General features: G+C 67.6%; 14 protein-coding genes across 14 annotated transcripts in view; 7 read left to right on the top strand and 7 right to left on the bottom strand.

Moving 5' to 3' along the window:
- Positions 1-647, bottom strand: part of FA09DRAFT_146212 (hypothetical protein) — a 1454-nt gene extending 807 nt beyond the window's left edge. Inside the window, exon 1 of the mRNA XM_025739155.1 lies at positions 304-647. Coding sequence (XP_025595575.1) covers positions 304-612 — 309 coding nt within the window. The 5' untranslated portion in view covers positions 613-647. The remainder of the gene's footprint in view (positions 1-303) is intronic.
- Positions 648-1064: 417 nt separating this feature from the next.
- FA09DRAFT_281675 (translation factor) lies at positions 1065-2285 on the top strand (the record flags this gene model as incomplete). Its single annotated transcript, XM_025739814.1, has 2 exons — positions 1065-2120; positions 2193-2285. Coding segments are annotated over 2 exons (1149 nt in total), but the record flags the coding sequence as incomplete, so codon positions are not given.
- A 330-nt stretch (positions 2286-2615) lies between these two features.
- On the bottom strand, positions 2616-4434 carry FA09DRAFT_332210 (putative RPN11-26S proteasome regulatory subunit). Its single transcript, XM_025743362.1, has 5 exons — positions 4234-4434; positions 3810-4000; positions 3011-3437; positions 2855-2951; positions 2616-2767 (listed from the first exon to the last, which is right to left on the bottom strand). Exons 1-5 carry the CDS (start codon positions 4363-4365, stop codon positions 2673-2675), a joined length of 942 nt encoding a protein of 313 aa, XP_025595573.1. The 5' UTR covers positions 4366-4434; the 3' UTR covers positions 2616-2672.
- Positions 4435-4862: 428 nt separating this feature from the next.
- On the bottom strand, positions 4863-8837 carry FA09DRAFT_362939 (hypothetical protein). Its single transcript, XM_025745529.1, has 7 exons — positions 8551-8837; positions 7188-8499; positions 7035-7129; positions 6790-6974; positions 6675-6727; positions 6517-6618; positions 4863-6459 (listed from the first exon to the last, which is right to left on the bottom strand). The coding sequence occupies exons 1-7, from the start codon at positions 8824-8826 to the stop codon at positions 4928-4930; spliced, it is 3555 nt and encodes a 1184-aa protein (XP_025595572.1). The 5' UTR covers positions 8827-8837; the 3' UTR covers positions 4863-4927.
- Positions 8838-10349: 1512 nt separating this feature from the next.
- Positions 10350-12344, top strand: FA09DRAFT_146041 (hypothetical protein). The gene is made up of 2 exons (XM_025739153.1): positions 10350-12240; positions 12324-12344. The coding sequence occupies exon 1, from the start codon at positions 10448-10450 to the stop codon at positions 12014-12016; it is 1569 nt and encodes a 522-aa protein (XP_025595571.1). The 5' UTR covers positions 10350-10447; the 3' UTR covers positions 12017-12240; positions 12324-12344.
- Positions 12072-12877, top strand: FA09DRAFT_341220 (hypothetical protein; the record flags this gene model as incomplete). The annotated part of the gene is made up of 2 exons (XM_025744417.1): positions 12072-12240; positions 12324-12877. The coding sequence occupies 2 exons, from the start codon at positions 12072-12074 to the stop codon at positions 12875-12877; spliced, it is 723 nt and encodes a 240-aa protein (XP_025595570.1).
- On the bottom strand, positions 12851-15398 carry FA09DRAFT_347141 (amino acid permease). The gene is made up of 4 exons (XM_025744795.1): positions 15166-15398; positions 14615-15104; positions 14489-14562; positions 12851-14432 (listed from the first exon to the last, which is right to left on the bottom strand). Exons 1-4 carry the CDS (start codon positions 15198-15200, stop codon positions 13247-13249), a joined length of 1785 nt encoding a protein of 594 aa, XP_025595569.1. The 5' UTR covers positions 15201-15398; the 3' UTR covers positions 12851-13246.
- Positions 15399-16718: 1320 nt separating this feature from the next.
- On the top strand, positions 16719-17252 carry FA09DRAFT_146007 (hypothetical protein). Its single transcript, XM_025739152.1, has one exon. It carries the CDS (start codon positions 16884-16886, stop codon positions 17178-17180), a length of 297 nt encoding a protein of 98 aa, XP_025595568.1. The 5' UTR covers positions 16719-16883; the 3' UTR covers positions 17181-17252.
- FA09DRAFT_146006 (hypothetical protein) lies at positions 17253-18287 on the bottom strand. The gene has a single exon (XM_025739151.1). It carries the CDS (start codon positions 18072-18074, stop codon positions 17325-17327), a length of 750 nt encoding a protein of 249 aa, XP_025595567.1. The 5' UTR covers positions 18075-18287; the 3' UTR covers positions 17253-17324.
- A 1133-nt stretch (positions 18288-19420) lies between these two features.
- Positions 19421-21862, top strand: FA09DRAFT_341218 (hypothetical protein; the record flags this gene model as incomplete). Its single annotated transcript, XM_025744416.1, has 8 exons — positions 19421-19455; positions 19507-19755; positions 19814-19838; positions 19891-20161; positions 20215-20429; positions 20486-20788; positions 20844-21055; positions 21112-21862. 8 exons carry the CDS (start codon positions 19421-19423, stop codon positions 21860-21862), a joined length of 2061 nt encoding a protein of 686 aa, XP_025595566.1.
- A 385-nt stretch (positions 21863-22247) lies between these two features.
- Positions 22248-22685, bottom strand: FA09DRAFT_288958 (hypothetical protein; the record flags this gene model as incomplete). The annotated part of the gene is made up of 2 exons (XM_025739938.1): positions 22248-22418; positions 22608-22685. Coding segments are annotated over 2 exons (249 nt in total), but the record flags the coding sequence as incomplete, so codon positions are not given.
- Positions 22598-23233, top strand: FA09DRAFT_145993 (hypothetical protein). Its single transcript, XM_025739150.1, has one exon. The coding sequence runs from the start codon at positions 22708-22710 to the stop codon at positions 23059-23061; it is 354 nt and encodes a 117-aa protein (XP_025595564.1). The 5' UTR covers positions 22598-22707; the 3' UTR covers positions 23062-23233.
- Positions 23234-23802: 569 nt separating this feature from the next.
- Positions 23803-24832, top strand: FA09DRAFT_145958 (transcription initiation factor IID, TAF10 subunit). The gene is made up of 3 exons (XM_025739149.1): positions 23803-24351; positions 24408-24472; positions 24532-24832. Exons 1-3 carry the CDS (start codon positions 24028-24030, stop codon positions 24749-24751), a joined length of 609 nt encoding a protein of 202 aa, XP_025595563.1. The 5' UTR covers positions 23803-24027; the 3' UTR covers positions 24752-24832.
- Positions 24833-25375: 543 nt separating this feature from the next.
- Positions 25376-26111, bottom strand: FA09DRAFT_289747 (hypothetical protein; the record flags this gene model as incomplete). The annotated part of the gene is made up of 3 exons (XM_025739951.1): positions 25376-25558; positions 25616-25827; positions 25880-26111. Coding segments are annotated over 3 exons (627 nt in total), but the record flags the coding sequence as incomplete, so codon positions are not given.
- Between the last annotated feature and the right edge of the window lie 1317 nt (positions 26112-27428).

Raw genomic sequence — 27428 nt, 5'->3', positions numbered from 1 at the left:
CCCCGGCCCAATTGGCCCGGCACACGCATGCCCGCCACGACGTTGCTAGCCCGCAGCACCTGCGGATCTCTGCTGTGAATCTAGTCGCCCCCCGCCCCATCTAGCCGCGCCCATTTGAGCGCCCAATGCCCGGCCCTGCTGCCCCTTCAGCCGGCCCGATGTGCAGAGTTGCAGCTTGACCTCTGCCCGCTGCGCCCACTTTCTTTCCGACGCACGTGGTTCATCAGCCCACGTGCGACCACCTGACGTTCCTTTGCGCTTGCCCTCCTCCCGGCGTTGCCCGCGCTGCTCCGGGCCACTCACCCAGCTCTTTGCGCAGTTGCCCTCATACGGGCCGCGCAGCTTGGCACACGGATCCGCCAGTCTCTGCTCCTCGAGCGACTCTGCGCGCTGGCGCTGCGCCTGCGCGGCCGCCTTGCCCACGGGCCCGCGCCCGTCGCTCATGTCGGTGCCCGGCGGAATGACGACGTGCCGCTGCGTCAGACAGGCGTAGTAGGCATCGCGCGCGTCCCAGCAGGCCGTGCGCGAGGAACGCGTGGGCAGCGAACCACCCTCGCCGGCGACGGGGGCGGAGGAGGAGGAGGAGGAGGGAGAGGAGGAGAAGAAGCCCATGCTGGTGCAGGCGTGGTGGTGGGAGAGAGGCCGAGGAGAGGGGCGGGGCACGGCCAGGAGCAGCATCGCTGCCTCAGCAGGCGGCGCCGCTGCTGACTCAGCATGCCGCGCGCTGCCTCCACCCGGCGCCGCCTCCTCGCTGTCCAGGCGGAAATTTGGACCTTTGCCTCACCTTCGCCCTCACCCACGTCTTCCTTTGCCGCCTCTTCGCTCCTCACGCGCCGCGCACCACCGCCGCACGCGCAGGCACACTGCGCATGCGCATGCCCCACAGCGCCGTCCGTCTGCTCTCTGCTGCTCCTCTGCGCCGTCTCGCCTGCGTGCCGCCACGCTCGTGCCGCATGGCTTCCTCGTCGTCGTCGTGCGGCGCAGCGGCGCCTGCCGCCTATCCCTCGCGCACCTTCCGCACGCGCGTCGTCTGCGCCACGTCCGCCGACGGCATCGCCCAGTGCGCCGCCGCGCTGCGCGAAGGACACGTCGTCGCCTTCCCCACAGAGACGGTGTATGGGCTGGGCGGCAGCGCGCTGAGTGCGCATGCGGCGCACAGCATCTTTGCCGCAAAGGGCCGCCCGGCGGACAATCCGCTCATCGTGCACATCGCCTCGCTCGACATGCTGGCGCCGCTGCTGCCGCCAGACTTCCGCCTCTCGCCGGCGCTGCACGCCCTCGCACAGCTCTGGCCCGCACCGCTGACGCTCCTCTTTCCCGCCGGCCCGGGCATTCCGCGCCAAGTCACCGCCGGACATCGCACCGTGGGCATCCGCATGCCCGCGCATGCCGTGGCGCGCGCCCTCATCGCCGCCGCAGGCGTGCCGCTCGCCGCTCCCTCGGCAAATGCATCCGGTCGGCCGTCGCCCACTACGGCCGCGCATGTGGCGCACGACCTGGGCGGCGAGCAAGGGCGCCTGCCCTTCATTCTCGACGGCGGCGCAGCCAGTCTCGGCGTCGAAAGCACCGTCGTCGACGCCATCTCGGTGCCGGGAGAAGTGCACGTCCTGCGCCCGGGCGCCTGTACGGTGGATGATCTGCGCACGGCCCTCGCCGCAGCGGGCGTGCAGGCCAGGCTGCGCGTCTATGGACAGGCGGATCAAGCGGCCGAGGGAGCGGTGCTGCGAGATGTGCAGATGGAGCAGAACCCCACCACGCCGGGCATGAAGTATCGCCACTACGCGCCCGATGCCAAAGTCGTGCTGCTCAAGCCGACGGCGGGCGCAGCGACGTCACTGCGCGACTTGCTCGAAAGCCTGGCGTCGCGCTCGACGGACGCGCATGTCGGCCTCATGCTTCCCTCAGACGGCGCCCTCTCTGCGTCTCTGCGCCAGCTCTGCCCACAAGACGACGCCAGCAGCAGCAGCGCAACGAGCACATTGCTTGCGCCGCCAGCGCGCCTCGAGCTGTCGGCAGCGCAACACTGCACCCTGCATCGCTTCGACCTGGGCTCCATCGCGCGGCCCGCCGAAGCAGCTGCGCGCCTCTTCGACGGCCTGAGGACGTTGGATCAGCTCGATGTGCGCGCCCCTCCTTGCTCTTCAGACGCCGAGTCATCCGCTGCCGCTGTTGCGCCTTCTGAAGGGCCGAAGCACTGCGACGTCATTCTCGTCGAGGCCGTCGAGGAGCAAGGCGTGGGCCTGGCAGTTATGAATCGCCTCAACAAGGCAGCGGGCGAGCAGGTCGAGGTGCGCACCTAGTTCGCGCGCCCCAATTGCGTCGTCCCCACGGGCCCCCACATGGCGCCTCATGTCTACACATCTGCTAGCCCTCTCGCTCGGATGCGCCGCACTCGCTCCGGCGATCGACGAATGCGACGCACCAAGCTGCGCGGCGCAGTTCAAGCAGGCGTTGCAAGGCCGCTGTGCAGCTCGCACTCCCTTCCTCGGCGCCGCAGCTCCGCCCGTCTCGCTCGACGGACCTCGTTCCACTGGCAGTGCCGTCCTGCACAGCGCGCCCCGGACCCGCATGCCTCTTCCTTCCCTTGTATACCCCACAGCAGCAAGCCTAGAGACTGCGCATCTGGCAAACCTCGTAATCAGATTGCTCTCGCCGCCTCTCTCTTCCCCCACTCAGCTTAGCTCGGCCAGCAGCATGCTGTTCAAGCTCTGCAGGATCGAGTCGCCCATGGCCTGCTCTACCGCATCCTCGAGGTGGCGCTTCGGATCTGCGCAGGCGATCGGCAGTGTCAGCACAGAGGCACAGTCGCCAATGTCGAGAAGAGCAAGCCGTGCAGCAAGCCAGCCACACGCACCTTGCTTGCCGACGTGACGCGTCTTGAGCTGCTCGGGTGTGAGCGTCGACTCCTCCTGCACGCTCTTGTTGTATGCTTCCGAGAGTGCGAGCATGCGCTGCACAAGACGTGGGCGTCAGCAAGGCGCAACTGACTGCTTCGCACGTGCTTGCTCACCTGGATGGCCTTCTCATTGCCCGCCTTGTGCTCTCCCCAGTCGCGCAGCCGCAGGCCTTCCATCCATCCGCGCTTGTGCAGGTTGCCCAGCATGCTCTGTTCCAGCTCCGTCTTGCGGTAGCCAATCGCAATGGAGTAGTAATGCCGGTTGAGGCCGTGGATGAGACTCTGGATGCTCGGCTTGTTGAGGTGCCCCACGTTCGACGTCGTCTGCCGCGGCTCCTGGCCCAGCATCACCGTCGAGGGGTTGATGAGCCGGAAGGCGTCGATGACGACCTTGCCCGGCACGGACTGGATCGGGTCCACCACGACGGCAACAGCCCGAGGGTTCAGCTGCTCGAAGGATTGCTGCGTGTTGATGTCGACCGAGGAGAGCCAGCAGCCAAAGCCCGGGTGCGAGTGATACCAGCCGACGACCATCTCGGGCCTGGTGCAGGCGCGTCAGTCTGGGTGCCCACGCGACGAGATGGCCTCGGCGGCAGGATGATCGACTGCATCTCGTGCCTGCACATGTGCTTGAGGCCCCTTCTTACGCCAGCACGCCTCATGAGGCGACTGGGCACAATCGCCTGTGCAGCTCGCTCGCCATCGCGTCTCGCCCAAGGCCGACCGGCAGCACTTGCGCATGCCGCTCGCCCAGTCCAGCTCACGAGGCTGGTCATACCAGGAGTGCAGAGCTGCCGCCGCTCGGACTGCCGCGTCTCACGCTCGCACTCTACTACCGCCGCTCGACCGCCGCGCCTACGTCCTCCCATTCGGCCAGCTCTTCTCGTCGCCGTCTGCCGCATGTCGCACTCACCGGCCAGTCTGCTTCAGCATGTCGAGCATCTTCGTCTGGAACACCGGGTCCACCGCCTCGACACTGACGCCCGTGCCGGACTGCGGCATCGCGAACACGTCGATGACTGTGACGGTGTAGTCGTCGACGAACTCGCCCAGCATCAGACCCATGACCTCCATCGGCACGCCGGCGCGACCGTGCTTGAGCATCTGAGAGGAGGACAGCGGTGAGCATTTGCCGTCTGTTGAGCGCGCGCTCGCAGCGCCACACAGCGACAGCAGCGTGGCCCCAGCTGGCCAACAGCAGCGAGAGACAAGGCAACGAGCAAGGCGAGCCCTGTTTGCCTAATCGGCACGCCTCTTGCAAGACGAACAGCCGGGCCAGCACTTCCGCTCTGCACGCCGCAATCCACCGCCACGCTCCGCCTGCCGCTCCGACGCACCTTGAGCAGCGCCAAGCTGCTGATGTAGATCTTCTCTGCATTGTCGTTCTGCGGCTGGTCGCCCTGCATGCCTGCGCCGCCCGGCCCACTAGGCCCGCCGCCCATGCCCTGCATCATCTGCCGGAGATCCATCGTGCGGTGTGTGCTCTCGTGCTGTAGGCGTGATTCGTGAGGTAGTGAGTGAGGCGAGGCTGTGAGGAGGTGCGAGGATGAAGTGGAGCTGAGGGTAGCTCTAGAGCGGCGCTTGCTTTGGGCCTGGCGCACCTCGCGCCTCGAGGTGCTGCGCTCGGCCGATCACCTGCATGCACCGTGGGAGCGGCGCTCAGGCCACGCCGCGTCGTGCGAGAAACAGGGCGCCGTGTCGAATATACTGCTTCTGCCCTGTCCCTCGCCGTCGTCGGGCGACAGAGACTCATGACTTCTTCCCCTAGTTCAAAAGATGTGCATCTCCGCAATTCTTGCTGGACGCTGAAGTCAGTGCTCGTCCACTCGCTGGCGTTTGGCGCGTGAGCTCGCAGCCGAGAGGCGCTGTCGCGTGGTGAGCTGACGCGCGCGGCACGCCCGCAGCGGCCTTCACGCAGGAGGTGAGACGCAAAGACGTGAGATTGGAGCAGCGTCGAGCAATGCCAGACGCGCAGGTTGGGTGACGTAGGGGACACAAAAAAGGGAGTGTGGAATCCGGAGAAGAGGAAGCTCAGAAGCCGGCGAAGCCGCCGCTCATGGGCACGAGCGGGAGGAACTGGCAGGCGCTGATGACGTTGCCGGCGACGGTCTGCAGCGCGTCCTGGCTCTTGAGCGTCGCCTCGGCCGTCTCGGCGTTCTTGGCGAGGAAGAGCTTGCTCGCCGAGCCGTCCTTGAAGTTGCAGAGCATCGTGAAGAAGACCTCGCCCTCCTTCCCCGACTCGCTCGCGGCCGAGACCGAGCGCGGCACGTAGATGCCCGGCGTGCCCGTCGACTCGTCGGCGTTGATGGGCACCCAGCCGAGCATGTCGGCCGTCTTGGGCACCGAAGTCGGGTCGACCATGCGCAGACGGCTGACGCCCAGCTCGGCCATCGTGGCGGGGTAGTAGATGAAGAGGTTCTCGGCGTCGTCGGTGAGCACGATGTTGTTGACGGCGGCAAAGTAGAGGCCGCCCGTCTCCGCCGTCTTCTCGACGAGCGTGAGGCTGCCGTCCTCGTTGTTGGCGAGCTTGTAGCGGTTCAGCGAGTCCTGGATCTGGATGTACTCGAAGCCGTCCTGCGAGCCGGCGTTCTCGGCGGCCGCGATGCTCTCGTCGATGTCCTCTTGCAGCTCCTTCTGGGCCTCGGGCAGCAGGTCGTCGTTGGCAAAGTCGAAGTCCGAGTCGGTGAGGTCGATCTCGCGCGCCAGCAGTGCCCGCTCGTCGCGCTTCATGACGTCGCTGGCCAGGAGCTGCACGCTGCGGCCCTGCAGCTGCTCGACCTCGTCACCGTCGGTCGGAGCGCTGCCGTCCGTGGGAGCGCTGCCATCGAACGGAGCGCTGCCGTCGGTCGGAGCGCTGCCGTCCGTGGGCGTGGTGCCGTCGGTGGGCGTGGTGCCATCGGTCGGCGTGGTGCCATCGGTCGGCGTGGTGCCATCGGTCGGCGTGGTGCCATCGGTCGGCGTGGTGCCGTCGGTCGGCGTGGTGCCGTCGGTCGGCGTGGTGCCGTCCGTCGGCGTGTCCTTGACGGGCGCGCCGGGCAGCATGAAGCAGTCGCCTGCGAGCTTGTGCTTCCACGGCTCGCCGAGCGGCTTGCGCGTGCCGAAGAGATCCATGGCGACCTCGTTGCGCAGCGAAATCTCGTAAGCAACGCCGCCGTTGCACTCCGTCTCGGCCGGAGCCTCCTTGTCGTAGAAGTACTTGGCCTCGGCGCCGATGCCGGGCTCTGTGCTGATCGCCACCTTCTTGTCGAAGTTGACCGGCTTGATCTTTACGCCGACGCCGATGGAAATGGGCAGCGACAGCAGCGCCTCGGCCTTGATCTCCGTCTTCACCTCGAATACCTTCTCGAACTTGGGCGTGAAGCCCTCGGCCGACCAGGCGCTCTCCGCGAGGAAATCAAGCCGCGCCTTGAAGGCATCCATGCCATAGGTTGCGCCAACCTTGAGGGATCCCGACGCGGCCGCCTCGAACTTGAATTGCGCGTCGAGCGACATGGACGGGCCGACGACGACGTAATCCTTGATGGCGAAGCCGCCCAGGGGCACCGTCATGATGTTCGTCTTGGCTGAAAGGGCAGACAGTCAGCGCACGTCGCTTTGCTTTAGGCATTCGAGCAACGCACAGGTCTTCTCGTACGTGCCCTCCGCCTCGAGGCCGAGCACGGCCGTTGCCTTGATGCCGCCGGCGACCTGTACGAACGCCTGCTTGATCGAGCCTCCATTCTCTGCGCGTCGGCGGTGTGAGCAGAGGCCTCTACGTCGCACCGCCCGTCGGACTCACGGATAGAGAACTGCAGCTGGCCGGTGAGCTGCGCCGAGCCCTCGATGCCGCAGCTGCGAAGAGGGAGACGGTCAGCGGATGGGCCTCAAGCACGCCTGCGAGGGAAGCTGCTGACTCTACACAGAAGAGGGCCACCTCGCCCTTGGCGCCGTTGCGGTCGAACTTCTCGTGGAAAATGCGGAACTGGTTGCCCCACGTCTTCGAAGGCTGGAGGCCCTTCGTCGGCTTGAGCGAGAGGTTGAGCGTCTTGTCGATCTTCGGCGAAGCGCTCTCCAGCGCCTTGTCGATGATCGGGCCGAGCTAAGGCAAGGATCTGTATCAGTCCCTGCGGCTGGGCGGCTGTGTCGCATCGCTACATACCGGAGTCGCGCCGATGGCGGTGACGACGCCCTGGACGAACACCCGTGCCGGAGCCGTGACGACGGTGACAATGGCAGATCCGAGCTTTCTGAAGACTATGGAGAAGCGGTGGTGAGCACCGCGAGCTGCAGCCTCGTGCCGTCGTCCACTTACCCTTGCCCATCGAGATGAAGCGCTTGTCGTACATCATGAGCTCGCCGCGCGCGGACATGAGCTGGGCACGGCGCAGCTGCTGGCGCTTGCTGTTGGTGTACGTCGTGTCGTCCTTGAAGTCGTCGTCGGCCTCGTCGTAGTCATCCGGGCTCAGCGAGCCGAGGCCCGGCGCCAGCTCCGAGGCGTACTCGGCGAAGCTGTCCTCATTGCGCAGGTTGTTGAAGCCCAGACGGCTGTCGAGCGTCTTGTCGAAGTCGGCACCGCACGCGGCGACGGGCAGGCCGCGCACGGTCGTCGAGGCGTCGACGTCCTGGCAGGTGGCCTCGCCAGGGGTCGTGGTTCCGGGCGTCGTGCCGGGCGTCGTGCCGGGCGTCGTGCCGGGCGTCGTGGTGCCAGGAGTGGTGCCAGGCGTCGTAGTACCAGGGGTCGTGCCAGGCGTCGTGGTGCCAGGGGTCGTGCCAGGCGTCGTGGTGCCAGGAGTCGTGCCAGGCGTGGTGGTGCCGGGCGTAGTACCGGGCGAGGTACCACCCGGCGAGGTGCCAGGCGTCGTGCCGCCGGGTGTGGTGCCGGGCGTAGTGCCACCAGGCGTCGTGCCCGGCGTGGTGCCGCCGTTGGCGGGAGTCGAGCCGCCGAACTTGATGTTGACCTCATTGATCACGTCCTGGTGCGCGACCTCGGTGCAGCGGACGTCGACGGTGCGAGCGACGTCGTCCCAGACGAGGCCGTTCTTCTCGACGAGCCAGAAGGTGCGCTCGTCCGCCTTGTCGGCGGCACCGCAGCCGTCGCTGTGCGTCACGATGAGGAACTTGTCAGCGAGCTTGCTCCACGAGTTCTTGGCGTACGTGTAGGCGGCGGCGTCGGAGAAGGGCACCTCGATGCCGGCGCCGCCGGTCTTGCTGACCGACGCCGCCTCGCACTTGGGCACGCCGACGCGGCTCGAGTGCGACAGCACGACAGCCGGGAAGCTGAGGTCGGCCTTGAGCGTGGCGAAGATCTGGCTGACGGACGGGTCGAGAGCGCCGGACTGGAGGTAGAAGAGCTCGAGACCGGGCGAGGCGTCGAGGTTGGAGAGGTCGCGCAGGTCGCGGTTCCACGGCAGACTCGGCTGCAGGTCGGGCTGCTCCGTCTGCGGCACGCGCGTGCAGCGAGAATTCGCGCAGAAGCCAGTACGGCAGTTCGACGACTTGTAGCAGTACTGTCCGATGCGTTTCTTCGGCGCACAGTAGGCATTCTGGCAGTTGCCCGAGCCGCACGAGGCGGACGTCGAGCAGCGCGTGCCGAGGCTGAGGTTCTGCGACGCGCAGCGGCCGGCCTGGAGGGAGGCGTGAGCATGAAGTCATCGATGCCGAGCCGCCGAGCTCACCTGGACATCGCACGAGCCGCTGAAGCAGCTCGCAAAGGCGAGGCAGCGGTCGCCGTCCCACTTCTTGCGGCGGCAGCGGCCCCACGAGCAGTAGCTGTTGCGGCCACACTTCTTCGACGACGTGCAGCGGCGGGAGCGAGCCTCGAGGAAGTTCTGGGCGTCGGCCGAGTCATCGAGGTCGCGCGGGATCAGGGCGCCGGTGGCCGAGACATCTTGGATGAGGCAGAAGAGGGCGAGCAGGGGCAGGAGGCCCAGGAGAAGAGTAGGACTGCGCATCTTGACCTGAGTGCCGGGACAGGGAAGGCGACGAGACGAGGCCAGCTTATATACGCGAGCGAGAGGATGTGCGAGCGACGCGGATCGAGTGCTACGCTCTGCGACGGCACGCTGTGCAACAAGTCTCGTTTACCCACTCGACGTCGAACGCTGCGCTCCTCGAACGCAGGCACGCCATCGAGACAGAGGCTTGCCGCTCTCATGCTCTGCGGGATGCCTGCGCAGGCCGGTCCGTTCGGGAGGCGCTCACCATGAACCCTTCTCCTGCGCACGGGTCTGCCTTGGCGGCCTCCCGTGTGGCTGCAAAGGCGTACCGAGCGGGTTGGCGTGTCCCGCGAGGCGGAGTGCGACGAGCTCGCAGGACTGTCGGAGGGGGCCTGTCTGGCGGACATGTAAGGTGTGCATGGGACGGCGTCGGCTGAGCAAGCGGCGGTCAGAGCTCACCTCGGGCATGAGCTTGTTGGGCCCGACGGGACGCCGCTCTGCCGATGAGCAGTGCGCTGGCGGGACAGGAGCATGCGTGTGCGCACCGAAGGCGTAGCAGCGTTATTCCGCTCGCTGCAGCCACGGGAGGCGGAGTCTGCCGTCGTGGCATGCTTTAGGAGCCGCGGGACGAGGTCGTTGGAGCAGGGAGCGATCGACGGGTGTCGCCCAGGTGCAGGCTTGATGCGCAAGGGTCCAGGGGGGGGGGGGGGGGCCGCACCGCGCATGTGGTGCGGAAAGCGCGGCGAGGGGGCGGCGCCGCCGCCGCCGGTGCCTATTCCCGGCCGCGCAGGGTGTATTGTAGGCAGTGAGCATGGCCAGAATATCCGAACGCAGTGTAGCATGCGAGAAGGCGTGCAGGCGAGCAGGCGCAGGGCACGAGGAGAAGGAAGCCGGCGCGAGGCGAGGTGAGGGCGAGAGCGAGCGAGGCGCCCACGCAGCCACACGTCGCATGCTCGCCGCTCCCACGCGCTCGTGCCTGCACAAGGCATCTCAGCCGCAGCGGCAGCCTGAGCGACAGGCGGAGCGATGAGAGTGCACTGCAGTGCAGCGCAGCGCAGTGCAGTGCAGCATCGCCCGCCCGGACAGGCACACTCAGCTGCCTGCGATGCTGCACCGGCGATGGAGAGGCGGAGGTGCCGCCGCAGCCACACCTCGCAGCGCAAGGCCGAGGCGGAGAGGCGCGTGCGCCCACCACGCCCACCTCACGCCGCCTTCGCGCAGCCCGCATGCCGACGACGGCGCTCGGCGTAGCGAGGCGCTGCCCGGTCATGCGCATGCGCGTGGCTGCAGCGCGAGCTTGCTTTTCCCGCTCGCTGCCGCGCTTTGCCTCCTCCCGACCTCGGGCATCTTCACCGCTCGCTTCCTCTCTTCGCTTGCTGCACGCCCCTTGCTCAGCGGACCCTCGTGCTCTTGCTGCGAATTGCCCATGGCATCGCGCATCTCGCTCGCAGCGTACAGTCTGCGCGTGCCAGTGCAGGCGGCCGTCGCAACTCGGCGCTGCCTGGCGGTCGACACCGGCGCGGGCACCTGTGCTGCGAGCGATGCAGGCGCTTCCCGTGCCGCTTGGCGCTGCGCGTGGACCCTGAGAGGTGCGTGTGCCTCGGTGCCTGGCGCTTCATGCCTCTGATCCACTGCGATGCGCTGCTTGTTCCGGTGCGGGAGCAGTCACAGCATGCTGCCTCTGAGTCGAGCGCTTGCAGAGGCAGCCGCTCAGCTGCAGAGGCACGTCTTGTCTGCTCGGCTCGGCTCCCGACGTCTTGTCCTGCGCTGCGCTGCACGACGCGACGCGACGCGGGAGGCGAGCGCCTTTCCTGCTGCGATGCTGCCTGCCGCCTGTCACTCCCGCAGCCGCGGCCTCTGCTGCTGCGACGGGGACCGACAGCTGTCTGCTGCACAGCTGCCTGCGCAAGACGATCTGCTACGATCCGCTCCGGTCCTGGCCCCTTCGTGCTGTGCTGCAGCTCAGTGCTGCTGCTGCCGGTGCCGAACGCTGAACGGCTGCCAGCGCCACACCTCCCTTCATGCTTCCTGCGAGCGGGAGCGGCGCCCGCGCGAGCGCTGCGCCGCTCAGCACCGTCCTTGCCATCAAGGCGCGGGAGCTCGGCGGCGGAGCGTCGAAGGACGGCAAGCCGACGTGCAGCATGCAGGAGCAGCGTGCCTGGCAGCGCTTGGCGTGCAGCATGGCCGCCGTCTCGGCGACGACTGCCGCGGAAGCAGCGCTCCGAGAGGGCAGGCGCAGCATCGGCACAGAAGGAGCGACGTCGAGCCTCCTGTCTGCTTCTGCGAGAGAAGCCTCTCACATCGACGGCGGCTTCAGCTTGCCCTGCGACCCTCGGCCTCGGACACTCGCCCGTCATCGGCGACGGCACTCCAACGAGCCGATGCCGGCTGCACCGTCCGCTCGCCGCACGACTCAACTGCCGCCGGAGCACGCCTTTGCGCTTGCGCTCCGTGCGTTGCGCTGTGCTGCGAGCTTGGGCCCCGAGCCGAAGGCTGGCTCGTCGCATTCCGGAGACCGACTGCGTCTGCGCTGCTGAACCCTGAGCGGCTGGCTGGCACATGCGCCGAGCTTTCAGGGTGCCGCCACACATGCACTGCGGCCCGAGCGCTGTCTTCCTCGCCTCATATTTGGCCTGCACGCCTCCCCGTGGTGGCTGCATGCTTGCAAGCCAAGGCCATCATCATGCGCAAGCGCAACCGGTTGCCTCGCTGCCACCGTCCGGCACTCCGCCTCTCGCTCATCGGTCCCACGCGGCGGACTCGACTCTACCTGACTGCTGCTGCACCACGAGGCAGCATACAAGCACGTGGGCCCGCTCCGCCCGTCAGAGCCAGCAGCGCTCCGCAAGACCACGCGAACCCCGCCGCTGGCTCACACGCACGCGAAACTCCGCGTGTGTGCTTCCTTCGCGCTCAGCATCCGGCTTGGCAAAGTCGGCATGTCGTCGGACCGCTTCCTTCGCGAACGCCACAGGGACACCCGGCGCGGGAAAATGGGCGAGAGCGAGCTTCCCGCGTCGCTGCTGCGGGACCGACGGCGCCGGCATCGGCTGCCTCGGCTGCTCTCATTTCTGACAAGTCTGCGATGGCAGCTGTGAGGGACCAAGCGAGGCCGCTCTTGCCGAGCCTAGTTCTCGCGGCTCGACCCGACTGCTGGCCTGCCGCCGATCTGCAGCAGCCGAGCATCGGAGGTGCCGTCATATAAGCCTCGAGCGTCTTCTCACCACGCCGAGCTCCCTACCCGGACGCCCAAAACAACCATGCTGCACCTCTGGCACGTCGTCTCTGCCTTTGCGCTGCTGCTGCTGCAAGCGCGCGCCCTCGAGTTCGCCTTCACCACCTTCTCGTGCAACGAGGTGCGCTTCACCTATGCGCTGGACCAGAACACGTGGGAGCGCCAGGCCAATGTGCTGCTCATCAACTACCGTGGTGAGTCGAGCAGCACCACGTGCAGGCTGTGCGAGATGGACGTTTGACGCACCGCAATGCTGACACACACGCGCCGGCCACAGACGAGACGATCGCTGCCGTCGATATCAACTCGCCGTCTGGCACGGGCTCGTTTGATCCCACAGTGATCACCGAGGCCGCGCGCTATGACTTCACCGTGGCGCTGGGCAGCGACGCATGCGATGTCTTTGCGACGGACGGCGCCTGCTTCGAGGCTGGCCGCAACCAGCTCTACGCCCTCACGATCAGCCAGCAAGCAACGTGCGACGGTGAGGGCACGGGCGACGCAGATGCCACCTCCAACCTGCCGGCCGACGGCGCGCAGAGCTCAGAGGCGGACGAGGCAGACAATCAGGCGCTCAACTCGGCTGTCGTGCCCGACGACATCGCACACACTGCCGGCGCCGTGACGGTGTCTGTCGGCTCCGCGGAGGCCAGCAGCACCGGCAGCGGCGCTCAGACGGCTACGCCTACGAGCAGCGCCGCGCCTACGACGGCCACGCTCATTCCTCTGCCGCTCAGCTCGACCGCGCCGGCTGCCAATGCCGCCTCGGCGCGCGCAGGCTGGTCCGGTGCTGCGGTACTCGCTGCTCTTGTCCTCGCTGCCGCCGTCTGAGCGGCGGGCGGCCATGTATGTCTCTCCTCTGGGTGCCCGTCGTTTCAATGTCACGCTTCTTCTCGACACGCGCGCAAGCAGCCCTGTTCGCGGCCTGGCGGGTGTGACGCTGTGACGCTGTGTCATTGAGCTGCCGCTGCACCCGGTCCGCCGTCGAGAACTCCGCATGTCGCTCGACGTTTACACGCTCACACAAGCCGCAGGAGAATGACCTTTATTTTCGCGTGACAGGCGGCGGACACACCCACAGGGCACACCGGGGACGAGAGACAGAGGGGAGGGTATGTGACAAAGGCGTCGCCGCGGCGGACAGTGGGCGTGGGCGTGGTGGTGCCTGCTGCTGCTCTGGCGAGCCTGCGCCGACTGCGCTTAGCAGAGGGCGGAGAGGACGCGCTTCCAGAGCGGGCGGGCAGCGAGCTCCTCGCGCTCGCGGTCGAGCTCCTGGCGCGACATGGGGTCGCGGCGGCCGGTGGTGAGGTCGATCTCGTCGATGCGGATGTAGCGCGTGCGCTTGACGACCTTGTAGATCAGGAAGCAGAGGATGACGACCGGGAAGGCGAGGTACGACTGGAAGAAGTCAGACACGCGCGTGCCGACGTCGCCGCTCGGGTAGCCGATGGGCCAGGCAGCCTTGATGAACTGGAAGATGAGCACAAGGATGTTGAAGCCGAAGCCGAAGTACGAGCCGGCCACGCCGACGGGCGACGTCCACGGCAGGTCCTTGGCGTCGCGGCCGCTCTTGGCCCAGGCGCGGCGGAAGCGGATCTTGGCCAGGTTGATGCTGCCCCACGAGAAGATCGAGGAGAGACCCGAAAGGGCGAGCAGCCAGTTGAAGACGGTGTTGTTGGCGTCCTCGCCCGAGTACACCAGGAAGGCGAGTGCGCCCATGATGAGCGACAGGGCGACGGCGGGCAGCGGGCGGCCCTCGCGGTCGATGTAGGCGAAGATCTTGGGCGCCTGGCCGGACTGGGCGAGACCGCAGAGCGTGCGCGAGGCGCCGAACACGGCCGAGTTGCCGACGGAGAGCACCGAGATGAGGATGACGGCGTTGAAGATCGACGGCAGCGTGCTGATGCCGGCGTTCTCAATGGCAATGACGAAGGGCGAGGCGCGCGCGTCGTACGACGAGGCACCCGACTTCAGGCGCGGCTCCGTGTAGGGCACGATGAGACCGATGAGGAAGAGCGTGACGATGTAGAAGATCAGGATGCGCCAGAAGATCTGCTTGCACGCCTTGGGCACCTCCTTGCGCGGGTTGCCCGTCTCGGCAGCGGCAAGGCCGACGAGCTCCGTGCCGGCGAAGGCGAAGGCAGCCGTCACGAAGATGGAGACGAAGCCCTGGAAGCCGTTGGCGAACGCTCCGGGGTCGTGCCACGTGCGCGCACCGAGGTACTCGCCGCCCGGCTGGCCGCCGACGTCGATGATGATGCCAAGGATGATGAAGCCGACGACGGCGATGATCTTGATCATCGAGGCCGCGCTCTCGAACTCGCCGTAGCCGCGGACGCCGAACAGGTTGATGATGATGATGGCGACCATGAAAATCAAAATGTAGCTGCGCGCGCGGAGTGAGCATGTATGCGCGTTGCGCGCCACTGGGCAGCCACTCACACGCCGATGGGCACAGACGAGTAGGTGGGGTCCCAGTACTGCAGCACGATCGAAGCGGCCACGAGCTCAAGCGGCTGAGGCAGGTGTCAGCCACTGCGGCGCCTGCGCCACACGCGCGCAACTCACAAGCACGATGAACCACTGCATCCAGTAGTTCCAGCCCATGGCGAAGCCCCAGGCGGGGTCGATGAAGCGCGTCGAGTAGGCCGAGAAGGAGCCGGAGACGGGGTACGACGTGGCCAGCTCACCGAGGTCCATGACGACGGTGAACAGCATGGCGCCGATGAGCATGAAGTCGATGAGCAGGAAACCGGGGCCACCGTTGGCGAGCGCACCGCCCGAGCCGATGAAGAGACCCGTGCCAATGCTGCCGCCGAAGGCGATCATCTGCATGTGGCGGCCAGTGAGGTTGCGCTTGAGGCCGCTCTCGTCGGACGTGAGGATGGCGCCGCCGTCGGCGGTGAGGTGCACGCCCTGCACGTTGGCGTACTCGCGGTTGCCGTAGTCGGCCGAGCCGCCGCTCTCGTGCTCGGCCTTCTCGACGACGCCGGGCGAGCCGTCCTTGGACGCGATGGCCGGCTGGCTGGGGTCGTAGCCATGGCCGGGCTCGGCGGGCCTGGGGAGAGCAGGGTGGTCAGCGGCTGTCGCACGACGCAGCCAGCGGAGCTGACACTCACTTGAAGCCGTCGACGAAGCTCTTCATGAAACCCATGCTGGGCGAAGAGGTGGGGTGTGGTGGGGTGGGTGGTAGCGGGGGCGCAGAGCGCAGCAGCGGCGGCGCGGGCCTTATGTATGCGAGCGGGTGCGGCGCAGAAGGATGGCCGCCGCCGCACCGTCGGCGGGCGAGAAGCGATGTTATCGCAGCGGCGCGCGGGCACTGGACGAGGGCCCAGGGGTGGCGCCGGCGCGGGCGAGGGTGGTGTGGCGTGCCCCACGCTCGCTGCGCGCTGCACGCGACCTAGGCACAGAGTGCATCCGGCACTGGCGCACTCTCGCGTGCCGACCTCGGCGATGCGATTGCAGCAGCAGGCAGCCGCGCAGAGGGCTCCAGACGCCGCCGCATGCCGCGCAGGACGGGGGCAACACGCAGCTCGGCGCACCACGCCAGCAGAGCACGCTTGCGGCTTGCCCCGCCGGTTGCGAAGAAGGACGCGAGAGGCGCGCGAGAGGCCGCGGAGGCGCGGCTGCGGCGCCGGCGGTGCGGCGGCGGGCGCCGTATCTTCCGCCTGCTGAAGGCAGGGCAGATGCACATGGCGGCATTACAGCAGTGCGGCCAGCGTGCAGCGCGCCGCAGGAGATTGCGCGGCGTGCAGGCACTGCGCGAGTGTACCACGACGCACCCGCGCCGCTTCTGGGCCGCCGCATGGCCGCATGCGCGCCCGCCGCTGCGCCGGCACACTGCTCCGGTGCCTGCGGCTCAACATGCCGGCGCAGCACCTGTCCTGCACCCTGCTGCCCAAGTGCAGCGGTCCGCCGCAGGCGCACGGCGGACCGGCCCACATGCTGCTCCTTCGCGCCACGAGGCGGCGCAGACGCCGAGGCCGAGCTGTCGCCGCGAGGGCCTCTCTTCTGCGGCGCGCGGCATGCGTGGACGTCGCGCGTGTCTCTTCTCGCGACGGCGAGGCGTGTGCGGCAAGAGCGCCAGCGCAGAACGAGCGGGAGGCGAATGGAGTGCGCTCTTGCCCTGCGAGGCGCATCGGCAGGCGGCGCTCGCTATCGCCGCCCATCGACGCGGAGGCGACCGCGTGCCGCTCAGGGCCAGATGGGCCCGGCCTCAAGCCACAGGCACACCGAGCAGAGACACGGCTGGCTGGCCACCGAGCCATGGCCGCGCTCGCTGCGTGCTTCCTTTTTCATATTCACGCCTCTGCCAAGGCCAGCCAGGAAGAAAGGGCCTCTCTCGCAGCTGCGGCCGCTGCTTCCGCGCTCGCCAGTGGCCTGAGGCCCCACCGCCAGGGCGCGCAGGCGAGGGGCGGCTCGCAGCACCGCCATTCGCGGGCGGCGCGCGTCGCGGAGACGGACATGGGCCGCGGCTCCCTGGTCCGGACAGCCAGAGAGACCCGAGGGCGCGGGGTGCAGCATGAAAGCACGGCTGCAGCGCGCCAGCACTGCAGCGAGGAGGGGGCAAAAATGCGTGGCACAGCCGCCAGCCGCGCGGCGCTGCTGCGGCGCCGCAGCAAAATGCAGGGATGGCCTGCCACGCGGGGCCTTGGCGCGGCGCCAGCACCGCGCAGCTGCAGAGCATGAAAGGATGTCCGGCGTGCTGCCGCCCGAGCCGCCGCCGGCGTGCGGGTGCCTCGCAGATGCTTCGCGCTTGGTGCGCAGGCGTGGTCTGGCGCCTGCGATGCTGCTGCTGCCTCGGTCTGTCTGCAGCTGAGCAGATGGCTTGAGCAGGATGCAGCCCTGCAGATGCAGACGAGTCGCCGCAGCCGTAGCCGCAGCACGCTACGACGGCCTGCACTCCCGCGGCGAGGAGCTTGCCTCGTTGCCTCTCGCCGTCGCGCCTATTCGGCTGCCAGATGCTGCGCCTCCGCGCTGCATGCTGCACACCCCCGGTGGCCCCATTGGCCCGCCCCTGCGTGGGTGTTCTACAAGGCACGCTGGCGGATGCTTGGCGCTGCAACGGACTATTTGCGGCAGGGCTCTCAGCGACCGACGTGCGCGGGAAGATGTGCGAGAGGGGAGCGTCTGAACGGCGGATGGCGGTGCGGATGCTTATGGCATGCTCCCTCGGTGAACACGGGCCGGAGGTTGAGGCTGCCGGAGCTGCGCTGCGCTGCTCTGCTGCGGAGGGAAGCTCGCAGCCAATGCTCGCTTCACGCTTCGTCAGCCCATCTCATGCTGCCGTGCAGCGCTGCAGAGTGCGGGTCCCACGCCAGACCTCGGCGACTGCAGTGCTCCATCTTGCTGTGTGCGGGCTGCGGCGGCGTCGAGGTGGATGGCTGGCCCTTCGCCCGCAGACGCGAGAGCGCAGGTCGTGTGACCCGCGTCGCCTCGCGTCGCGCGGCCGCACGCCCGCATCCCAGCCCCGATGCATGGTGGCGGACGCATCGCGCGGTCGGCGCTCGGACGCTTGCCCGCAGGCCAAGGGCGCATCAATGCCCTGCGCAGACGGGTCGGTAAGCTGCCTGGGTGGGCGGAGTGTGAGGCGCCGCACGTGACATGCGAATGGACGCCGAAGAGAGAGCGATGCCTCGCACCGCCAGCAGTTGTGCCGCGGCTGCTGCTCCCGCTGGACAACGATAAGGTCGTGCGCGAGCGGGCGCGGCTCGCAGCTTCTCGCTCTCGCACCCTGCGGGACCGTTTCGGCGCAGCCGGCGGGAACTTCGGCTTTCGCGCGGCAATCTCTGTGCAGTGAACAGCGCTGTGGCGACGCTGGACCGGAGCGTCGGTGCTGCTGCATGCCGTGCGACACCCTGCGTCGGCCGTGATGGGAGCTGTGCCCTGCATGCTGCATGCTGCGAGCGGCACACTGCGTGCTGCGATATGATCGGGCTGGCCGTGCGAGCGGTGCGATAGCAAGGCTTCGAGCGGCGCTCAGAACGCAAATTGGCTGCCGCTCAGCGGCCTTGCGGTGCACGTGCATCCAGGCGGATGCGGCAATGTCCACGGCCCTCGCACGGACGCCGCTGCCCGCGAGATGTTCTCGCGCAGGTGATGCCGGGGACGAACAGGGGCTCTGAGCACGCTTGGGCTGCTCTGCACTTGGAGCTCAAGCCTAATCCCTCGCCAAGTGGCGAAGTGCGACTCAAAGACATTGATGGCCTGCCGAGAAGCAACGACTGTGGATGAAGCGCGGGGACGCCCCCAGCGCATGTCACAACAAGACGCCTGGTGGAGTCGGCATCGCAGCGCATGCTTCTGAGCCGGCTAGCCATTCAAGGTAGTATCTCTTGTCTGCTTCAGAATATGGCCCCCAAAAAGGAACAGGTAGGTGCAACTCATGGGCCTGCGTCAACCCCGGCGAGGTGAGGCGAAGAGGCAGAACGAGGCTCGCGGGCGCTTCGCAGCGTGGGAGCGCGCGCACTGTTCCCACGTGGCCGCGTCACGCACGCCATCTGCCGCCGGCGTGGCGCGCCGCTTCTCTGGCGCGCACACCATCCTCCCTCCGCCGGCAGTTGTGCGAATGGCCGCAGGCCGCCGGCACCCCACGCCCACGGCGACAGCCGCCAGCAGCAGCATGCCACGCCTTGACGCAGGCGCTGAGAGGAAAGTGAGCTACAGCAGCAGATTGAGGCGGCAGCATGCAGCAGCAGGGCCAAGCAGTCCGCTCGCGTCCTCCCCTCAGTCGCAGATTTCCTGAGGTGCCGGCGCGCTTCACCGCCAGTCACGCAGGCGGCACGCGAGACGAGCGCAGAGACGCAAAGCGGCAGAGAGAAGCGAGAGGAGAGCCTCCGCTTCATGCCCATCGCCGATGCGAAGCGTCCTCGCCGGGCGGAAAGCAGCAGGGCACCGCCGGTGAGGAGCTGCAGCGTGGAGGACGCAAGATGCCCACGCACGTGCGCGCGCATGGTGCCGACACTGCCACTGGACAGGCTAGCGTTCGGCCTTGACGTCGCGCGTGCTCCCTCTTGCGACATCGCGCTGTGCAAGGCGTCCATGTCGGCGCGCTACCGCGAGAGGACGATGCACCTGCTGGGATAGCCGAGCGACGTGCAGGCGCCACACGCAGACCGTGGCCCCCCTTCGGCAGGTGGAGCGTCGCATGAGACGTTTGCGAGTCTTCGCCAGGGGCACAGTGCCGGCGGCAGTGCATCTCGGAGCGGGCATACCGCTGCTCCGGGCTGATGATCTCTATCACGCAAGGAGCAGAGCTCGTCTGGCTCTGCGAGGGGCACTGTCGAGCTCAGTACTTAAGGAGCAGTCCCATGGACGACTCGCACGCTCTGTCCGACTCACCCCCTCATCTCTCCTCCCTCTCGCCTCGACACGATGGATCCAAGCCGCGGCATTCCGCCGCCTCTGAGGTGCGTCGGCACTGCATCACGCCCTGCCTTTCCTGGCTGACCGTCTCGCAGCCAAGGATGGGGCTACGGCGTGGTGCTGGGCGTCGGCTTCGCCTTTGCTGTCGTTATGCTGGGCATTACGTACCTGCTCAAGCGCTATCAGGGCGAGGACAACTCGCGCTTCGAGACGTACGCCGTCGCCGGACGGCAGGTCGGCACCGGCCTCACGGCGGCGGCTGTGATCAGCTCCTGGGCCTGGTCGACGGCGCTGCTCTCCTCTAGCGTCGTGACGTACAACTACGGCATCGCTGGCGCATACTGGTGAGCAGCGCTCGAGTGCATCCGGTGGTTCCGAGCTGACGCAGGAGTTCTGCCACAGGTTCGCGGCAGGCTGCACTTGCCAGGTGCGCAGTCAGAGCTACGAGACGGCAGGTGCAGGAGCTGACCTCTGCGCAGATCGCCGGCTTCAGCGTGCTCGCCATCAGCGCCAAGCGGCGCTCGCCGCACGCGCACACGCTGCTCGAGATCGTCCGCGCGCGCTACGGCACCATTGCGCACCTGGTCTACATGGTCCTCTGCCTTCTGACCAACCTGATCGCCACTATCAACATGTCGCTCGGCTCTGCTGCCACGATTTCGGCGCTGACGGGCATGCCCACGGAGGCCTCCGTCTTCCTGCTGCCCGTCGGCGTGTGCGCGTACACCATCAGCGGCGGCCTGCGCGCGAGTGAGTTGTCCAAGGCAAGCGCTGACCGCGAAGGCTGCTGACCTCTCCGGCAGCATTCATTACCGACTACCTTCACACGGTAGTCGTCCTTCTTCTGTCCATTTTCCTAAGCCTCAAGGCTATCAACGCGCCCGCCACTGGCGGGCTCGACACGGTCTGGCGCAACGTCACGGCGCTGGCTCAAACGGCACCGATTGCGGGCAACCTCGAGGGCTCGTACCTCACGATGAACTCGCTCAGCGCGCTGGCATTCGGCACTCTGCACACTGTGAGCAGCGAGAAGACACTGCGATGGCTGCGCATGGGCTAATGCAGTATGCGCAGCTTGGCAACCTGGGCCTCGTCATCCAGGACAGCTCGTACTGGCAAAAGGCCTTCTCGGCCAACCCCGCCGCTGCAGTTGATGGCTACACCATCGGCGGCCTGCTGTACTTTGCCATTCCTTGGGCGCTCGGTACGATCGCAGGCCTGGTCGGCCTGAGCCTGACGAACAACCCGGCCTGGCCCGCCTTTGGGCGCGCGCTTACGGCTGACGAGACGAACAACGGCCTCGTGCTGGCCTACACTGCGCTTGCTACGGCTGGCAAGGGCGGTGCCGTCGCTGTGCTCTTCGTCATCTTCATGGCCGTAAGTCGCAGCTCTTTCCACTCTGCTTTGCAAGACTGACGCGCCGGCCGGACAGTGCACCTCGACGATCTCGGCGCAGCTCGTCGGCGTCTCGTCGATTGTCTCGAGTGACATCTTCCATCAGTACCTGCACCCGCGCGCGACGGAGCGCCAGATCATCAATGTCAGCCGCGGCGCCTGCGTCGGCTTTGCACTCATCACTTCGGCGATCAGCGTCGTCTTCTTCCACATCGGCCTCAGCCTGACCTGGACTCTATACTTCCTTGGGTGAGTGTGAAGAGCCGTGAGGCAGTCGCGCGGCACTGGCTGACGCGGCTTTCCAGCGTCGTCGTCTGCCCTGGTGTTGTGCCGACGGCGCTCACGCTCCTGTGGCGCAAGCAGAGCCGCGTGGCGGCCATTGCTGCACCGATCATCGGCCTCGCCGCCGGCCTGGCGACGTGGATATCTACGGCGTGGCACTACGGCGGCGGCGTCATCAATGTCACGACGACGGGCGCGCTCATTCCGTGCATGTGGGGCAACATCGTCAGCTTCTTCGTGCCGCTGGTGCTTGCGCCGCTCCTCAGCTTCGTCTTTCCCGACCAGTCGGCGTTTGAGTGGGACCGCTTCAACGACATCAAGCTCATCCGCGACGACGCCTCGATTGGCGCGTCGGAGAAAGAGGCCGAGGGCGCCTTCACCGAGGAGCAGCTCGCATTCATGTCGCGCAAGAGCAAGCAGGCGGCCTACACAAGCGTCGTCATCTTCCTCGCGACGTGGATCCTGTGGCCGTTTGGCATGTGGGCCGGACACTACACCTTCTCGCTGCCCTTCTTCCGCGGCTGGGTCATCGTCTCGCTCATCTGGCTCTTCCTGGCGCTCATCTACGTCACCTTTGCGCCGCCGCTCGAGGGCGCCTCGGTCGTCAAGCGCATCGCGCTCGGCGTGGTGGGCCGCGGCAAGCTCGTTAAGGCGCCCGAGAGCGGTGCTGGCCGCGCCGAGTCTGTTGCGGAGAAGCGCTCGCCTGCCACACCCGACTCGCCGTCGACGCCGACCAACGAGTTCGCCGAGGGCCCGCTCAAGCAGGCGCCCTGATGCCCCTCCAAAATGATTCCCTCTGTCTTGCTCTACCTTAGTGTAATACATTGCTTCGCTGTTGCGGAGAGAGGTGACCGGTGCCGAACAACGGCGCAGCGCAGCCCGCGAGCGATCGCAGAATGGCGCTTGCAAGCTTCGGCTTGACGCGCCTGGCAATCTGGTGCAGGGGCAGCTGCGGCGAAGCGGCGAATCGCCGCAAGCCTGAAGCGTAGCTGGTAGTCGCTGACGCAGCAGGTGACCGGACTGGATGCCGTCTGGACGGCCGAGCTTGAGCGAGCGTGGCAGATGTGCGGCCGCATCAGAGCGGGCGTCGAGCGTCGTCGACGCACACCAGCACAGCCTACTCGCGACGTATCCGGCCCGTGTACGTATCGGCGCCGGCCGGCAAGCCAATGTCCTTGACGCCACGGCTCTCAAACACATCCTCCATCATGCGAGTGCCGCGACGCATGAGGTAGTCGATGGCCGAGAAGTCGCGCGCTCGCACGCCGCCGCCCATGGATGGATGCCGGAAGGCGTGGCGCAGATAGGCGTGGAAGTTGGGGCGCGTTGCCTGGCATAGCAGCGGTCAGCACTGATAATATAGCACATGCTAGCAAGACTTTCAAGCCCGGAGCAGCCCTCGGAGAGCGGGCTTCTTCAGGCGGTCCGACCATGACGACTGCCGGTGCTGGCCCGTCGCAGGTCCACGCCGGCCCAGATCCACCCTGCCCATGTCCGACACCCGCTGCTGCATGCTCACCTCTGGTTTGCTCCGGATAGCACGCAGGCCGCGGCGGTAGAGGGCCATGACGTCCTTCTGCGACTGCGTGTAGCGCTTGAAGAGCACGAGGCTGGGCCGCATGCTGGCGGCACGCGCGCGCGGGTGCGCGAGCGGAGATGCGACGGCTTGCACGAGCGAGGCCGCTGCAGACGCAGCTGGCGATTGGAGAGCGCGCGAAGGTGACGCTGATGCAGTGGTTGAGGAAACGGCGGTGGTGTGGTTGGGGAGAAGGAAGCAGCAGCGCCCCGCAGCGTGTGGAGGCGGAGCCGCGCCGAGCGAGGCCTGCTTACCTCATGCGCAGCCCAGCTGTGCCTCCTGCGCCTCTCACACACACGGCACACACAGCACGCAGACAAGCAGCAAATGCATGCATGGCATTGGCAGAGAGGAGACACGCAGTACGTGCCTGAGCAGATGTGAGACGGGCCGGTAGGCTGTGCCGGGACGGGCGTGCGGCGCACAGAGGCGAGGCACGGACGCCCCGGCAGCCGTCGGCAGCAGCGCCCCGCAGGCGTAGCCTGCAGATGCGCCGCCGCTCGCTCTTGCGTAGCGGATAGAGGAACCAGGCCTGTGGGTGGGCAGGCAGGGCCTACAATAAGCCCGCGTGATGAGTACGGGAAGCAAGGCGGACGCGCTCGCCAGCGCTGCCTTGGCCTCGCGCGCGGCGCCGCGGCCTGCAGAAGCGAGGCGACTCGGGCGGGTGCGGCACGTGCCGGCGAGCACGAGCTTGGCCAGCTGGCCGAGGCGCGACCGAGCATGACCTCGCTGTGACTCCGCACCTCCGCTCCCCACCTCCGCCACACTCCCCCACCATGTCGACGCCCGGCCCCATCAAGGGCTCCATCCCTGCGCCGCGCCCCGCCAATGTCGTCTCGCCGCCCGCCGCGCCCGCCGCGGCGTCGCTGCGCTTCCGCGGCGCCGTCGTCGAGGACCTGCAGCTGCCGCCGGCCGTGTGCGTGAGCACGAGCACGAGCGTCGCCGCCGCGCTGCGCATCGCCCACGACCACGACTACTCGCAGCTGCCCGTCATGGCCGGGCGCGCGCCGCGCGGCTACCTCGACGTGCGCGCCGTGCAGCAGGCCGTGGCGCAGGGCAGCGTGCAGGATGCGGCGCCCGTCGAGCGCGCCATGACGCGCTTCGGCGGCGGCGCGCAAGGCGCCGGCTTCGTCGTCATCACGCCCGAGACGGGCCTCGCCGAGCTGGAGGGTGAGTCTGCTGTGAAGCGGTGCCCGCTTGAGGCGATGCGCCGGGAGATCGGCCGCTGTGACGCGACGAAGCGATCATTCGCGCGCAGGCGTGTGGGTTTCAGAAGGCAGAGAGAGAGAGAGCTCGACAGGGGGCGGAGGATAGGAGGTCAAGCGCATGCCGTGAACCCTTCTCGCTCCATAGTGCTCCTCAGATGCGTTCTTCTAACGCTCGCCGTGCAGCCTTCCTGGCTGAGCAGCCGTTCGCCTTCGTGACGGACGCCTCGCGCTCCTTCGTCATGTGTGTCGCGACCTCGGAGGATCTCTCGCGCTACATTTCGCGGCGCGGTCTCGGTCCGGCCGCCGCGGCACCGATGGACGTCGATGGCAACACGACGCCGACACATGCGGGCGCCTCGGGCTCGGCTGCCGACGCTGCCGAGCAGCGGCAACCGCTGAGCCGGAGGGAGGAGGAGGAGAAGCGCAAGGACCGCACCCTTGGCGAATTCCTGGGCATGCTGGATGGCTACGACCCGCTGGTGAGTGATGAGCCGATGCTCAAGAGCTACAGTCGTGCTCACGTTGGCTGCGCCAGATCCCGGACGAGGTGACGGAGTACTACCTGGCCAAGGTCGGCTTCGAGTGCGATGACCAGCGCGTGTGAGCAGCCGCGATACAGCCTGCTGCTCTGCACACAAGCTTATCCTCTGCACCTACAGCAAGCGACTGCTCTCGCTTGCAGCCGAGAAGTTCGTCTCCGACATCGCCACGGACGCCTTCCAGTACGCGCGCATCCGCACCAACGCCGGCCCAGGGCGACAGCGTGCCGGCGCGGCGGGCGCAAAGGAGCGGGCGCGCACCGTACTCACCATGGACGACCTCTCGGCGGCGCTGGGCGAGTACGGCATCAACGCCAAGCGCGCCGAGTTCTACCGCTAGAGCTGCTGCTAGACGAGCGAAGGGCGAGAGACGGAGAGACGTACACGCGACAGACCAATGACATACCACACGACACACGCACGAGAAGGCTGAGAGAGCTCACATTGAACCTGAGTGGACGAGACGCGGGTAGCTGAAGGAGCGCAGAGTGTGGGATAGAGAGGCGCGGCGAGAGCGAGTGTGTATGTGGTGTGCAGAGGCATGCTGAGTGGGTGATCGAGATGTGCGAGTCGAGGCAGCGATATGTACAGGAGGCAGAGAGAAGGTGGACGCGGCGCAGGATCAGTGCAGACCGACGCCGCGCAGGTTGGCGATGAGGCGCCGCTCCTCGGGGCTTGCGTGGCCGAGGCCAGCAGTGGGCTCCTCTGAGTCCTCGCGTGCGCCGCGATGGCCCGCAGCGAGCGAGCCAGGGAAGATGAGCCAGTCCTCGCCCGTGCCAGTGGCGCGACCGCCATCTCTGCCCGTGGCGGCGCCGCCGCGCTGGTTGCTCATGGCGGCGCGCAGCGTGTGAATGAAGCCGACAGGCGTCTGTGCCGGCGTCTCATCGGTGGTCGGTGCGGCACTGGCCGGGGCGCTCTCGGTGTCGGCGTTGTCGCGGCGGTGCGCGGCGACGAGCTGGTAGCCCCAGCGGTGCACGCGCCAGTAGGAGAGCAGCGAGGAGAGCAGCATGAACCAGCCGAGCACCATGAGGATGTAGGCAAGCCACTCCGCACCCGTCTCGACGGGGAAGAGGCCGTCGTCGTGCTGCGCCTCGTGGCCGGGCGCCTCGGCGCCAGCAGCCAGCGCATCAGCTGTACCGTTGGCGATCTGCCGGCCGATCATCGACAGGCCGCGCGCCACGACGCTGCGCGCCGCAGAGGAGACGTCGCCGTGCTGCAGCTCCCACCACTGATGGCCGAGAGCAGAGGTGTCGCCGGTTGGCGTGGCGCTGGGCGCATCCTCGACGGGCTTGCCGACGTCGAGCGTCGAGCGAGTGCGCAGGAAGAAGCCGTACTGAATGAGTGTGATGCCGAGGCCGGCCTGCGAGCCGCAGCGCGCAGCGTGTGTGGTGTGCAGGAGGTAGGTGAGGAGGAAGCCTGCGAAAAGAGTCAGCGTAGCGCTTTGTCGAGCGGCAAGGCTTCGACTCACCGACGAACTGGAAGCTCATCGACACGAGCAAGTTCCACGCAAAGCCAAAGAAGTTGCCGACGGGCAGGCCATCGATGATAAGGTCCTCGATGGCGCCGACGTGTGCGCCGCCCGGCGTCCAACCCATGCCGCCGGGTGCGAGAGGATGCAGGCCGCCGCCGATGATGGTCGTCTCCCAGTAAGCAGGAGCCGCGTCGGCGGCCGCGACGTCGTATGTTGGTGGCAGCACCTCGTCGACCTGCGCACAGACTGTCAGCCCACAACTCGCTATGTACGAGTCAGGAAGCACACACCAAGTCATCGTCATCGCCGCGATCTTCGCCATCGCCGGTACGCCGTCGTCGCTCAGGCTTGGCGCTGAGATTGGCAAACACGCCGTCGCCGCTGCCGCCGCCCATAACACGGCGACGTGCCGGCTGGCCATCGTCCTGGCTCAGGCTGGCATACGTGGCGCCAGGCACACGCATGCCGACGAAGCGGCCAAAGCGGCCGAGTGCTAGGCGAGTGCGCGCCAGAGCACCGCTGGGCTGCGGCGCGGCGGAGAAGGAGGCGCTCGGGCCTGCGATAGAGGCGGACGAGTAGCCTGTTGGGCCGACGCCGCTGCTGCCCGACGCGCTGCCCGATGCGCCGGCACTGCGCGAGGGCCCAGAGGCAGACGAGCCGGCAGCGGAAAAGTAGGTCGGCGCCTCGAAGTCGTATGCGCCTGGCTGCAGGTCTGGGCTGGGCGTCTGCACGCCGAGAGCATGCGGCGTGGGCGCGGGCCGCGAGGAGGGTGGCGGTGCGGCGCTGTGCTGCATGCGGCTGGCGCCCAGCGGGTCGTCGCTGGAGGCGTCCTCGGCCGGCAGCGCATCGCCGGCGTCGAAGAAGACGTGGCTGTCGTCCTCGTCGGTGGCGGAGCGTGTGCGGCGGGAGGAGGCAGCGGCACGCGGCTCGTCGTCGCCGTCCGAGTCGCCGTCCGAGTCGAAGGCGGCCGCGAGCTCGGCCTGGCGCGAGCGCGGCGGGTGTGCCACGTCGGTGCCGGCGCCGCGCGCATGCCCGAGCAGAGAGCGCGCCGAGGGATCGTGCGACATGTGACGGGAGGGAGGAGGTGATGGTGGTGGAGAGATAGGTGCGGCAGTGCGGAGCGGTGCTCGGTCTCCACGCTGCGCGGCTGCTCGCGCCCGCCAAGGCACGGCGGCGGTAGATGATGCGCGGTGCGGCCGCATGCCGCCGCCGTGCCGCGTGGCGGCTGCTGCTGCGCCTCCCGCTCGAGCCGGCGCCCTGCACCCGCGCGGCATGGCGCGCCGTGGCGTGCAGCGGGACCACATCGGGCCCCATCTCGCAGCTGCAGCTGTACCACAGGCTGTTCACATCCCCCAAGTAGCCTTCACAATCCCGACAGCACCGCTGTGCACGCCTCTAGACACTCGACAGCGACTGGCTCAAATGCGCTGCTCCTGCCGCCTGGCCAGCTGCAGGACATTGGAGCGGCTGACTATCGCGCCGCGCGCGCTGCGAGAGCTCAATCTGAATTCTGTTGCGCGTAGCTGACAGGTGCCTGCAGTCTCGA

The sequence above is a fragment of the Tilletiopsis washingtonensis genome (assembly GCF_003144115.1).
Source record: "Tilletiopsis washingtonensis strain MCA 4186 unplaced genomic scaffold FA09scaffold_23, whole genome shotgun sequence".
NCBI lineage: Eukaryota > Fungi > Basidiomycota > Exobasidiomycetes > Entylomatales > Tilletiopsis > Tilletiopsis washingtonensis.
This window is presented reverse-complemented; position numbering and strand designations above follow the sequence as displayed.